The sequence below is a fragment of the Salmo salar genome, chromosome ssa02, assembly GCF_905237065.1.
Source record: "Salmo salar chromosome ssa02, Ssal_v3.1, whole genome shotgun sequence".
Taxonomy (NCBI): Eukaryota; Metazoa; Chordata; class Actinopteri; order Salmoniformes; family Salmonidae; genus Salmo; species Salmo salar.
Genome location: NC_059443.1, coordinates 53856366 through 53871061, shown reverse-complemented (window position 1 = coordinate 53871061; position 14696 = coordinate 53856366). Strand labels below are relative to the sequence as shown.

Below are 14696 nucleotides of genomic sequence, written 5' to 3'. Positions count from 1 at the left end.
TTTCTCAGTTGTGATGGGGGAAAAAAATCACCCTGGAGGTGCCCCAAATGGCACCCTATTCCCTATGGGCCCTGGTCAAAAGAAGTGCACTATAAAGGGAGCCATTTGGGACACGGCCATAACACTAAATGAGTGGCACATACATGGGCATCTACCACACAGCTACACAAGTAAGCACCTAAAATGACACAGCTTCTACACTTACTAACGTGGTCAAGGTTGGCCATTTTCCCTGACTGAGACAGAGAATGGCAAAGCCTCACGTCTTCACCCTGATTAAGAAGTAGGATTAGTCCTGCCAGGAGAGACCGGGGTATGGTGGAGGTGTGGGTAGAGAGAGAGAGGGGTGGGGGATGAGTAAAATAGGGGCTAAAACCAAATCAGGGCATGAAGACCTATCCACAGTCGGCTGAGGAGTGTTCCAAGACCTGAGAAAAGAGGAGGAACGGAATCAGATAAGGAAAGAATGTTGAACCATTAACTTTGCATAAGTCTCACCAAGCCAACTGCCCAGATGTTATCAAAAATCTCTCTCTCTCTACCTGTTTGCTTCTCTCTCTTTCTAATCCTAGATTAAAGGGACTTGGATACCACTTCAAATGTTGGATTCTGAAAGACAGAACCACATCTGAGAGAAAGACAGAGAATTAACAAGACACCACCAACTCAGGGCAGAAAGAGAGAGAAAAAAGCATATTGTTCAATATGGAGACCCAGAAGTATAATCCTGTAATATAAGTCATCCGGAAGCAATGAAACAGACTCCAAAGCAACTTTCTGAAGGAGGCCAGAGAGGAAAATAAAAACTGTTGTCAGACAACATATTTGTCCTCTCTTGCAACTAGGCCTCGTTTTGATCTTGTGGCTTCCGAGAAGAGAGACACAATGACTATCTGTGATGCTTTGTGTGTGTGTGTGTGTGTGTGTGTGTGTGTGTGTGTGTGTGTGTGTGTGTGTGTGTGTGTGTGTGTGTGTGTGTGTGTGTGTGTGTGCGTACGCGTGCGTGCGCGTGACCATCATTAGCAGTGGATGGATAGTGACCAGCGTCATTGCTTTTCAAAGGGTGACTAAACCCCTGTCTCTTTCATGTGGGTGACGACGTGACCTTGCTTGGTCTACGGAGGACGCCAGCCAGGCACCACAGTCCGGTTATAGGCAGCGGTAGGCCAAACAATGCCAGGGCCTGGTGCCATCCACCCCTGCATCCCTCCATCCCCAGCTGCATCCTCTCAACAAAGCCTCGATTGAAGTGGATTCATTTATTTATTCCGCTTTCACAAGACTGACATGAAAGACTTGACTGTGTGTTTCAATGTATTGTAACTTTGTTATCTAAAGAAGGCTTGAGGAAGACACCCCAGAGATCAAAGCTGTGTGGAGACACAAAGTGGAGTCACGTTAAAGTGTGACACACGTCATGACGTCTACTGGTTTCCCAGTAATCCTCTCAGACTGGATTTCTCAGTTGTGACGGGACAAAAATCACCCTGGAGGTGCCCCAAATGGCACCCTATTCCCTATGGGCCCTGGTCAAAAGAAGTGCACTATTAGGGAATAAGGAGCCATTTGGGGTGCAACCCAAAACCTTAAACCAGTGGCGCATACAGTAAATGGGCATCTACCACATAGCTACACAAGTAACACCCTACAACTTCACAGCCTCTACACTTACTGTACTAAAGTGGTCAAGGTTGGCCATTTTCCCTGATTGAGACAGAGAATGGCAAAGCCTCACGTCTTCACCCTGATTAAGAGGTGGGATTAGTCGTGCCAGGAGAGACCGGGTGTGGTGGAGGTGTGGGTAGAGAAAGAGAGAGAGCGGGAATGAATAAAAGAAGGGCTAAAACCAACTCAGGGAATGAAGACTTATCCACCATTGACCAAAGCGTCTTCCGAGGCCTGACATAAGAGAGGGAAACCACATCAGGAAAAAAATGTTAAGTTGGCATAAGTCTCACCAAGCCAACTGCCCCGATGTTATAAAAAAAATCTCTCTTTCTCTCTCTCTCTCTCCCCTATGGAATATTCCTTTGATTCCAGAATCATGCTGGTTCGCTAATCTAAGCAGTTCCACCCCTCTACTGCCTTTGCAGTATTTGGTTACACTGAATTGTATGTCTCCACCACACCACCTGCATTGCTGTCTACTGCTGGTGTGAAGATAGCCTCAATATGGACCATTGACCAGGCTACTACTCGTGCATCAGACATGCATTGCTGACTCATCCTCTGATCCTCCCCTCATTTGGGAGCACGATGTTTTAGAAAACAAGCCCTCATTTGGATTAGAATAAACACTGTACTTTAATATTACCTAAATGAGGCCAACCATCTGACTCGAGAAAAGGACTGTTTGGTTTTGAAACAAGATCATCGCTCTGTCTATCGACTCGATCCCATCCTGATGGCACTTCCTCAGGTTGGCCACTAGCTGGCGTGAGTGGACAACTTGAGGCAACTGGTGGTTATGCAGACATGGGGTCAGGCATTTTTCAGTGTTTTTCAGAACGTAATGAATTAGGGTTGTCCCTTATGATGTTGCAGTATGTCCGTTATATGCGGTCGCAAATCTTTCGTGGGTGGAATTGGGAAAAACTCACTCTGGGAACTCGCCAACGCAAAATCCCAGTATTCACCTTGAAAAGAAACGGTCAGAATGATTTATGTTTCAGAACTCCATACCCACATGCTCCTCCTATTTCCTCCCATCACCATTGTGTGGGATTAACCATAGCCAGTAGATGCATCTGTCACCCTAGATGAGCCATAGACAAAGAAGGGAGCTTTAATGAGTGTTTTGTAGAGAACAGATGAGGTTCTGCCCATCAATTAGGATTGCTTAGACTGGTGGCCTTTGAAGTGTACTGGACTCCAAGTCCCAGCATGCTCTATGGCATAGACCAGGGGTGGAGGATGGGAGGCCTCCTGAGGTAATACATCACCACACCTCAGAATACAGATTAGATTGGAATGAGATTCTATTTCTCTGATCATTTCAACCTAACACCAACCACTCTTCCACCATCTCTTCTCCTTTCCTTCGCTTAAACAGTAGCTTCCGTTAGAAATCACATTGCTAGCTGGGCTGGATTCAATCAGAAATTCCAACTACAGGAGCCTGTTCATGTCTCCTGTATCTTGCTCTTCAATCCAACCCAACACTGGCTGTTTTTGCTTCCCAGGCAGGTAAAGCTCACCATCTAGACTAGTGGCCATGTACTGTATGAAACAAACAATTCATATCAACTCTCACACAAAACACATTCTAAAACATAAAACATAAATTCTTGCTCCATCAACTCAAATAACTCCAAGCAAATGATCGGAATTTTTCCTCACGTTACCGCCTCGCATTACCGCTAATGATACTAACGATAGAAAGCATACTGGATACTGCGTGTTCATGTCTTCAACCACGAAACGACCATGAAACAACATCTACTCTCCTTAGGACACAACTCATCTCACTTTGGATGGATTTTTGCCACGGAGGGCTACTGAGAGAGGGGACGAGAGAGAAAAGGGGGATAGAAAGTGAGAGAGCAAACAAGTGAGAAGAGAGCTAGAGAGAGAGAGACAGACAGAGAGAGAATGCGAAAGACGGGACAGAGAGAAAGACAATAACCGTTTGGAGTCAGAAAACACATTTCAAAGAGGCTCCAAACAGCCTGCATGTGAAATCGGATAGCAACTAATAAAGTGCATCTCTTCACAACAATAAATAATGCATCAAGAGGAAACAACATGAAACACAGAGACTTGTTTGATCCGCAGAAAGACGGAGAAAAGGGTTTATTAACGGACGTCAGTGCATTGCATTCATGTCATGGAGGAGCGCTCGTACCAGGCCTCATTTAAAGTCAATATCTAAAGAACTTCTCCGCAACTTTGCCGACGTGTGGTCCAGATGAATATTATGTGAAATAAGTTGAATACATTTGTGTGAAATAGTTAGTGTCGGGCTATAGTTGGTTGGTGAACATGCTGTCGTGTTTGGAAGTGTTCTGAAAACTGTTCAAGTGCGGTTCTGGCTCGCCCTGAGGCAATGAAGAAATGCATTTTCGATCTATTTTCTCTTGCTATGGTGGGATACGTAAACAGAAACAAATTGTCTGTCTGAAGTACTCTTACAACACCAACCCCCCCACCCCCTCTGTCTCCCTCCATTCAGTAACCATTGGAAACCCTTGTGACTCCACCTACAGTCGCCCTCTGCAGTTCTTTCATGTCCTGCCTCGCTGCCCCAGTGGGGAAGGAGAGTCAGTTCTCATGACTCAGTACAATCAACTGGCCGCCCCCGCGAGGGGGGGAACCGTCCTGACCACCGGCTGACGGCCAAGGACAGAGGATCAAACTAACCGCATAGCGGGACAAGAGCAGCAGGGGGGTTTCCTCTGCTAATCTCTGTTAGAATAGACATACAAAGCGGTTTGGGTAACCGGGATAGGGTTGCACTGTGGCCGGCTTGCAGTCGACTGTATGGTTTTAATATGAATCACTGGATAGGAGGGTAGAGTTCAGTTTTGTTGTAGAAATGTATATTTTGGGAGCTGACTTGTGTGGTCTGTTGACAGTGTGTGTGTGATGTAGCAATGAGTTTGGTGTGTATTTAGTGTGTGTGTGTGATGTAGCAATGAGTTTGGTGTGTATTTAGTGTGTGTGTGATGTAGCAATGAGTTTGGTGTGTATTTAGTGTGTGTGTGGTGTAGCAATGAGTTTGAGTTTTGAGTGTGTGTGTGTGTGTGTGCATGTTTGAGTTTTTCCTGACCACTTGACCTGACAGAGTATCTCACAGCTGTACAACACTGACATCATGTGACATCATTTGGAAATTGAGTTTATACTGTTATTTTGCAAGCATTGGGTAAGATGTTGGGTCAAGTCATCTACAAAGATACAAGCAAACAGTATATTTTATTCATCGTAAAATTTGTTCTCTACAGAAAAATTAGTCAGAAGAACAAATGGATAGCATTACATAGAAATACACATGGTTTTACTGACATTTATTTCACAGGCAATCAATGTTCTTGGTCTCAATTTGCTTTGTCATGCACAGCGTTTCAGCACTGGGCTATCTCAGATGGCAGGGAATTGTATTTTAATTGATATGTTATACCACTTGGTTCTAGAAAGGAAAACACACACAGACATCATTAAGACTTGATGGTAATGTTTAGTTTTTTTATATAGAAAATAGCCAATAAGAAAAAAAACGCTTGCGCTCTAGTCTCACCTTCAAAGCATGCTGGGATATTGAGTTTTCCATCGATGCACTGGGTTGACACTGCATAGCCACACTTATTCTCTTTGTTCATACAGTAAACAAAGACGATGTCTGCATGCAAGATTTTATTGGGCTCGAAATCCTCTATCCAAAATGTCTTTCCATTGTAAAGGATGCGTCCTCTTTTAATACCTATTTTGCAGGAAGCTGTGGAACAAAGAGTGAAACTATGATCAATAATTATAATATTGGCTCGGGGAGCTAGGTGGATATTACTATTCAGAATTTCAAAAACAGCAACATTCAGCTATTCAAAAACACCGATTTGATAGGTAACTAAATAAGTTTGGTTAAACAAAATACAAAATTGTCACAAATTCAGTGGTCCTACCCCTGCAAACTGGCTTCATTGACCAATCTCCTGTTTTGAGACATTCGATCTCCACAGGCCCATCCAGGACATAGTCTACATTACATCCATATTTGACAGTCTCCTTGAAGCCATGCTCCCTCTTATCATTAATGGTCATGTAGCCGTTTTTGATGCCTGTTGGAGCTGAACAGGTCACCACTGGAAACAAATAAGAGGTCAATCAGGGTTAGTGTGTGTTCAGAATACCACTTTAACTTCATCCACAAAGCAAATCACTTGTCATTTATTACCACTTAAAAAGGTGCAATTTGTATTTCATTTCATTTCCTCAGAAGTATCACAAACATATCTGGCCAAAACTAAAACTAACAAATTGGTTACACGAGCCAATAACCATCCCCTCGGCTTACAAAAGTTCACAAACTAAAGTAACACATTTCTAAGGTGACATGAAGTGTTCAGCAATAAAAATAAAGCTGTTTTATTGTCACATACAGTGCCCCTGGAGCAAATTAGGGTTAAGTGCCTTGCTCAAGGGCACATCGACAGGTTGTTCACCTTGTTGGCTTGGGTATTCAAACCAGCGACCATTTGGTTACTGGCCCAACGCTCTAACCCAGGGATGGGCAACTGGCCTCTTTGTAGGCCTGAGTACCAATATATATATATATTTTTTTTTAATTAACAGTAAATAACCTTTATTTTGTGTGTGTGTGTGGGGGGGGGGGGCATCCCTGCTCTAGGCTACCTGCCACCCTAGCAATACAACAATATATATATATATATATATATATATATATATATATATATATATATATATATATACAACATATATATATATACTTTTTTTAAATGAACAGTAAATAACCTTTATTTTGTGTGTGTGTGTGGGGGGGGGGCATCCCTGCTCTAGGCTACCTGCCGCCCTAGCAATACAACAGATCAGAGCCTTTGACTGATAACGCTGTACCTACATTTACATTCTGGTGGCTCAGTCCAGTTTCCGTTAGTGCTGCACGATCCCCTCTCATTGCCTATGAGGACAAGTGGAGGGAAACACTCATACGTCCCCCCAAAACCAAACACAATCGTGTTGCCTGTCAACGTTCTGTCGTAGACAATTTTCCCATATTTAGGTATTGGAGGAAGACCACATATCACCGCTAAAAGAGGGGAGAGATTTCATTCACATGCTCATTAATCAAGCACATTATATTAAAATACGTGAGATTCTCTATAATTTTTATCAGAGACATATGATGTAACATATGAATAACATAGTCTACAGTAAAGCCATTATTCAAATCTCCGTTTTACACATTGTAGAATGCTCTTTACAATTACAGAAATGAGGCCACATTTACATTGTGCTTATAGATTTGTAAGTATCAATGTGAGTTTGTATGCATTATCAATGTGAGATAATGTTGAATCATTACTGTTAAGTGCTAGAGTAGTTATGTATTTCAGTATAAGGCAGAAACTTACGTGTACACTTTGGTGGTGGATCACTCCATTGTCCGTCGTACAAGCACTCAATGGTACTGGCTCCTTGCAGGATATACCTGTAGACCACATTACCGTAATCTGTCAAATGATGTACTAAAAAAACTAAGTAGACACTATATTAGGTGTATGGGTATACAGTTATTTCTACTTTTACTTACTTTACATGTGTTTGATACAATAACAAATGTTATAGACTTTGACAGCACGGAGAGGTGACCAGTCGTCAATGAAACACTAGAATAGAATTTGTAAATGCTATTCCCCATACCCCTCATGGCAGGTGTAGTTGATGATACTCCGGTAGACAATGTCCACAAACTCCATGTCTCCATAGTCTAGCGCTTCTGGGAAAGAGCAACTCTTTGCTGCATCAGAAGTTTTAAAAAAAGAGTCAGTCAGCATTGCTCAACAGTTCCATCAAAATGAGTATCAACTGATAATACTTGTAATATACTGAGTATCAATTGATCATCATTGTAATATATTGAGTCTCAACTGACAATACATGGAATATACTGAGTATCAATTGATAATACTTGCAATATAGTGAGTATCAACTGATAATACATGGTATGTCTTTTGAGTATCAAATTATGATACATGAATAGTAATACTGTTTTGGGTTAAACTTTATAAAAGCGTCCTACCTGAGCACGTGAGTCTAGACTTGGTCCATTCTCCGCTAGCAGTGCAGATGATTGTGCGAGAGCCTGAGGAGGGTGTGTATCCTCGTTTACACGACAGCACCACCTCGTCTCCGGGGGAGTACACCCTCTGGAACCCCTCCAGTTCCTTATCGTCACCCAGGGGCGGGCGGCCACATTCTGAGGGGTCAGACAAGCAACGGGACGAGTCAATAAAACACACACACACACAAAAACAAACAAACACACACGGACACAGAAAAAAACATGGACATATAGATTAACCAAAGAAGTGCCCGTGCAGCTCCCCAGACATGCAGTTGACATTTTACGGATTGTCTAGTGATAGTTTGTTGAGCATAAAGGTAGGTGGACTATTAAAATAAAGTGTATTTTTCCTTTCAGCTTACAGTAACTGAAAGTATTCGTCAACATAACACAAGCTCATTTGTCTAAACACACTCTGACAATATGTTCACTGAGGGTACGTAGGAATATTGAACAGCATACAGCACAGAAACACAAAAGGCTTCTAAATCAATAGGCCAAAACACTGGGGCATATAATGAACAAAAATATAAACGCAACATGTAAAGTGTTGGTCCCATGTTTCATGATCTGAAATAAAAGATCCCAGAAGTCTTTCATACGCACAAAAATCGTATTTCTCTGAAATGTATTGCACTAATTTGTTCACATCCCCGTTAGTGAGCACTTCTCCTTTGCCAAGATAATCCATCGGCCTGACAGGTGTGGCATATCAAGAAGCTGATTAAACAGCATGATCATTACACAGGTGCACCTTGTGCTGGGGACAATAAAAGGCCACTCTAAAATCTGCAGTCTTGTCACACAACACAATGTCACAAGTTGAGGGAGTGTGCAATTGAATGTTCATTTCTCTACCATAAGCTGCTTCCAATGTCTTTTTAGAGAATTTGGCAGTACATCCAACTGGCCTCACAACAGCAGACCACATGTAACCATGTCAGCCCAGGACCTCCACAACCAGCTTATTCACCTGCGGGATCATCTGAGACCAGCCACCCGGACAGCTGATTAAATTGTGGGTTTGCACAACCAAAGAATTTCTGCACAAACCGTCAGAAACCGTCTCAGGGAAGCTCATCTGCATGCTCGTCGTCCTCACCAGGGCCTTGACCTGACTGCAGTTCAGCATCGTAACTGACTTCAGTGCGCAAATGCTCACCTTTGATGGCCACTGGCATGCTGGAGAAGTGTGCACTTCAAGGATGAATCCTGGTTTCAACTGTATCGGGCGTGTATGGCGTTGTGCGGGCGAGCGGTTCGCTGATGTCAACGTTGTCAACTGAGTGCCCCATGGTGGTGGTGGGGTTATGGAATGGGCAAGCACAATGAACACAGTTGCATTTTATCGATGACAATTTGAATACAAAGAGATACCGTGGCGAGATCCTGAGGCCCATTGTTGTGCCGTTCATCTGCCGTCATCACCTCATGTTTCAGCATGATAATGCACGGCCCCACGTTGCAAAGATCTGTACAAAATTCCTGGAAGCTAAAAATGCCCCAGTTCTTTCATGGCCTGCATACTCACCAGACAAGTCACCCATTAAGCCTGTTTGGAATGCTCTGCATCGACATGTACATGTTCCAGTTCCAGCCAGCAATATCCAGCAACTTCACAAAGCCATTGAAGAGGCATGGGACAACATTCCACAGGCCACAATCAACAGCCTGATCAACTCTATTCGAAGGAGATGGTGTCGCACTGCATGAGGCAAATGGTGGTCACACAAGATACTGACAGGTTTTCTGATCCACGCCCATAGTATTTTTTTAAAGGTGTCTGTGACCAGCATATCTGTATTCCCAGTCATGTGAAATCTATAGATTAGGACCTAATGAATTTATTTCAATTGACTGATTTCCTTATATGAACTGTAACTCAGTTTAAATTGTTGCATGTTGCATTTATATTTTGTTCACTGTATATACCGTAATAATAGATACTGTACCGTTCTTGGATGTCACTGGTGTATACAAGGCAAGCAGACAGATCAGCAGCAAAGACAGACTTGGTGCCATCGTCTGTGGTGTGGAGAGAGCGTCTCTCCTCTCTGGTTTCAAGGGTAAAAATCGGAATGTCGTTGGAGCTCCCAAGTTTTTGTGTAAGGTAATTGGATAAGGGTCGATGACAATGCAGAATGGGGCAGCCTCTGGGTCTTTTACTATTTACGTAATTTACCGTAAAACACCAGACCTTTGAACCTTACTGTTGCCCCTCCCCCATTCCTAGTACACATCACCAGTTCTCTGTAACTCTTCACCAAATCATGGATGCAAAATCCATTTATGTGGTACAATAAAGTTGACTGAAACTATTCTAGCACTATAACATTGATGTGGCTAGATGATGCCGATTTACATACGCAGACCTACTACTATGAATCTTTGTGTGATTTTATCTGTTAACAGAATGGAATGCATTTGTAATCTCATACAGTTTGAGTTTGTTGTTGTTGCCAAATTGCAAGAGTTCAGTCAGATATCGAGTTCAAGGCAAAACAAACAAAATGTTTACTCTTGGTTAAAAAGTAACTTATTTTTCTCTCAAAACTGCAGAGCCCTTTGTGTATGAGCAGAGATTACAAATACTGTAATCCTATACTGACATCTAGTGTCATTTTCAGATAACATGTACTTTACAGGCAATCAAATTCAGGCTCATTCAAGTTATGGATATAATCAACAGGTTACTAGCAAAGGCAAGGCTGGATTATTTGGACACAAAGTCAAATAGACTGCTAAAACAATTTTTTTAAAGTCATATTTATTTGTAATTTATTTGCCCTATTTATCCTCTTTGTATGGTGTTTATTTTGTTAGGTCGGCTTGACACATCGCAATCTCAGATGGAAGTGATTTGGGCTTGAGGGTGTACTCCATCTTGCCTGGTTCTAAGAGAAAGACAGACACACAAACACATTTGCCATTTTAGTTGTGAGAATATTAAGGACTCAACTAAACATCTTTGGGAAGCTTTGAAAATGTGATGGCAGCGACCACAACACATTTTACTCTGGGTTCTGTTCATTTGTCATCAAAAGGAATAAAATGGACTGAAACATGGAGAGACTACCCACACGTGTCCAATAAGAAACACTCATTTTCGATTTACGTAGTAAAATGCTTTAAAACTTGCATGCCATAATGAACGTGACCATGTTATTTTGGTACGAAGGGCCTCACCTTTAAAGCATTCTGGGGTACTGAGTGTGCCGTCGATGCACTGACTTGCTACTGGAATCCCACACTTCAGCTCCTTGTTCAGACAGTAGAACACAACAGGCTCCCCGTGAAGGACTCTATTAGGTTTCAGATCCCCAATCCAGATCTTCTTGGCGTTGTAGAAGATGCGACCTCTGTTGATGTTAACTTTACAGGGGGCTGCAGTAAAGCGAAGACAAGCAAAGCAGCATGACTCTCCGTTTAGAATTGAATAGAATGAAATGAAAAAGATCATGGAAATTCTTCATTTTCTTCTGTATCAGTACCCAAGCCTGACACACCACATACACAATAGGTTGAGAGCAACACATGGTCAGCCACACAGCAGCAACCCCGGAGATGGTTTGGGAATGCAGTGCTTTGCTCAAAAGGCACAAATGGCAGTATGCTCTCATTACGTAATCATTGCAGTCACCAAAGATGAAATAAATGGTTGCTGATACACATCTAATCACATGTAAGTCAACAAGCTGGTTCGATATACAGACACACACAAGTGACATTCCCACAAGAGCAACAGTGCAACCTGTTCTATGACTCATTGGCTAAGGTGTGAACTTTCCCCAATGTACAGCAGAGGAGGCTGGTGGGAGGCGCTATAGGAGGACATGCTCATTATAATGGCTGGAATGGAATAGACAGAACAGAGTCAAACGTGGTTTCCATATGTTTGATACCGTTCCATTTAAACCATTACAATGAGCTCGTCCTGCTATAGCTCCTGCCACCAGCCTCCTCTATGTACAGCTCTAGGGTCAGCTTCCCCTCCCCCAATCATAACCTTAACCATTAGTGGGGGAAATGCAAAACTGACTGAAGATCAGCATCTAAGGGCAACTTCACCCTACACTGACTCACCTCTACAAACGGGCAAAGTGGACCAGTTGCCTGTATTCTGACACTGTATTTCCTCAGAGCCGTCCAGAACGTAGTGTTCCTGACACTGGTACTTGACCTTCTCCTTGTAACCGGCCTCCCTCATCACAGCAAAGGTGATGATGCCATGGTCTATCGTTGGTGGGATGGAGCAACTCACCTCTGCAACAGGTCAGAAAAGTCATGGGCTAGTGAAAGTGTAACGCAATATCGTCAGGATTAATCTAAATTACAGAAATTATTTTTTAAGGTTTAAACAGAGGAAGACAGGATTATGCAAATTGATCAATTATCATCGCTTGGAGTGGATGAACAGTTAACAATAACCATTTTAACCAGAATCATCGTCAGGGCCGGCTCCAGGCATGAGCGGTTCCCATGCCGCTAATGGCCCCCCCATTTTATTAGTATTTATTTTTTGGAATTCATTCGGGGTCTCAACTTACTGTTGATAGTTAGGATAATAGAATACACAAGGTGCAAGTTTGAAATTTGGTTGTGCATCACTCAATTAACCATGTCAGCTAACAAAGATTGGTAAATTAGTCTAGCCAGCTATCTGTCCGAATACCGACCAGGCATGTGCCCAGGGGCCCTGACCTCCAAAGGGCCCCTATTGATTTTGTTAGTCACTGTCACTCAGATATCATCAACATGGCATAAGTAATGGACAAATGTGTAGAATTGCAGGAAATTAGCTTTAAAAAATGATCTCCACCCCATGGAAAAATGGGTAGAATTGCAGGGAATTAACTATAAAACATTTGGGAGGGGCAACCAAATCTCACGTAGGGCCCCAAAAAGGCTAGACCTATGTAATAATGGGCCTCCATAAGATCATTGATAATTTATCAGTGGTTCCACCAGATATCACTCAAAAACTTCTCAACCAATAAGATTTGTTCATGATGGAACAGACAAACCATTTGGCTTGTGCTGCCACTGTCTGCACCTACCCTTGCATACCGGTGGCTCAGTCACGTTTCCACTGGCCAGGCACGATCCTCTCTCGTTGCCAATGGGAGCTCTTGGCGGCAAACACTCATACGTCCAGCTCTGTCCGTACTGGATTTCATTGCCAGTGAACTTCTTATTGTCATAGACAATTTTACCATGCTTAGGTGCTTGAGGCAGAGCACAACTCACAGCTGCAGGGAAGAAATATTTTAAATAATCAAGACTATATTTACATATTTAGACAAAAATTGGAGAAAAGCAAGGTTACATTCTGGAGGTATAGTATACCTTTACACATTGGTGGTGGTGCACTGAGGGTACCATCGTGTAAACACACGCTCTCATTGGCTCCTATCATGACGTACCTGAAGAAAACAAATTCTTATTGGTCTGAGATGCAGAGAGTCAGCAAAATGTAGTCAGAACTAAACCGCACTGTATTTCCCCTCACCCGTCATCACATGTGTAGTTGAGTACACTCTTGAATGGCACGTCAATCATCCCTGGCTTTTGCATAGGCTTGGGGAGAGGACACATCTTTGCTGTGTCAAAAATGGATAAGATTCATGTGGATATAATTTATGCATTTCATGTGGTACATTTTTTGAGGGAACCTACTATATCCCTAGCCCCTTGCTAGAGTATGGACTGCCCATGGTACTGTATAGGTGACTTTAGGGTTCCAAAATTCCCAGAAACATTCCCAAAATTCCCAGAAATCCCAGTTGGAAGATTCCTTGAGTCAGGGATTAATAAGCAGGAAATCTGGAATCCTCCAACCAGGATTTCTGGAAAACCCAACAATTTACCTGAATTTCTGTGAACATTGGTGGATTTATGCTTTACATTATGTAATGGATGTTTTGCGAATGGGGTGGAGCTTACGAGAACACACAAGGTCCAGTTTGGTCCACTCTCCCGAGGCAGAGCAGGTGATCCTGGCAGTCTTGCCGTTCCCAGGTGTGTATCCACGCTCACACGCCAGGGTCACCTCTTCTCCAATCTCATACACCCGCTTTAGGCCCAGTGTATCCATACCGTCGGTCACGGGCGGACGGCCACATACTAAGGACAAATGGGAATATTGATAGACAAACAATGTTACGGTGTATATTATATAAAAACACATATGAAATACGGCTAAAGCATAGGTCACTGAGTCTTGTGAACCAACACTAATATATATTATGTAATTTAAAAATACTGCCTTAATTAAATAATTTGCACTGTACCTTTCTTGCATGTCACTGACGTATAGAAGGCAAGCTGGCAGAGCAGCAGCAAAGCCAAGGTTGGGTTCATCTTCTGGGGGTTGAGAGAGACTGTGTCCGTTCTTTCGGCAGTGGACGGTGAAAAAATGTAGACGGTCCGTTCAAAAACCCTGAAAGTCTGATCCAATGAGATCGTCTGAAATAGGCTTCCATTGATTGAACCCAAAGTTCAAAGCACATGCATATTTACTCTGAGTTGAAGGATAACTTTCACTCAGTACACTACACATACACACAGACACGTACACATACACTACAATGACTCAGAATCATAACATGTATCAGCTGTATGAAATGCAGGTTTCACTCATGTAATACTAATGCTAAACTTTTTAATAACTGTAATTCGAATTTGATTTGGTTTCTAAAGGGGAGGCTGTACAGTCTTGCCCTACCTGTGTCGTTCAGATAGGACAGGTTAAGCCTGATTCAGATGGTATTTATTTTGGCTATTGCCCAATGTGCATACTGTTAATCTACTACTAATGTATTAGCTTGATATTTAGCATTATAATGGCACCGTCGGGATCACCAAGACAACTATTTACATCAACACTCTGAGCACT

At 42.6% G+C, this 14696-nt stretch overlaps 2 protein-coding genes across 2 annotated transcripts; both read right to left on the bottom strand.

Moving 5' to 3' along the window:
• Positions 1-4897: 4897 nt before the first annotated feature.
• apoh (Beta-2-glycoprotein 1) lies at positions 4898-9856 on the bottom strand. The gene is given in 8 exon segments (NM_001165272.1): positions 4898-5128; positions 5237-5434; positions 5619-5798; positions 6575-6763; positions 7089-7165; positions 7378-7474; positions 7757-7933; positions 9754-9856. Coding segments are annotated over 8 exon segments (1053 nt in total). The 5' UTR covers positions 9824-9856; the 3' UTR covers positions 4898-5063.
• A 695-nt stretch (positions 9857-10551) lies between these two features.
• Positions 10552-14306, bottom strand: LOC106585643 (beta-2-glycoprotein 1). The gene is made up of 8 exons (XM_014172063.2): positions 14092-14306; positions 13745-13924; positions 13311-13401; positions 13148-13224; positions 12859-13050; positions 11885-12064; positions 10988-11185; positions 10552-10695 (listed from the first exon to the last, which is right to left on the bottom strand). Exons 1-8 carry the CDS (start codon positions 14159-14161, stop codon positions 10613-10615), a joined length of 1071 nt encoding a protein of 356 aa, XP_014027538.1. The 5' UTR covers positions 14162-14306; the 3' UTR covers positions 10552-10612.
• Positions 14307-14696: the final 390 nt, after the last annotated feature.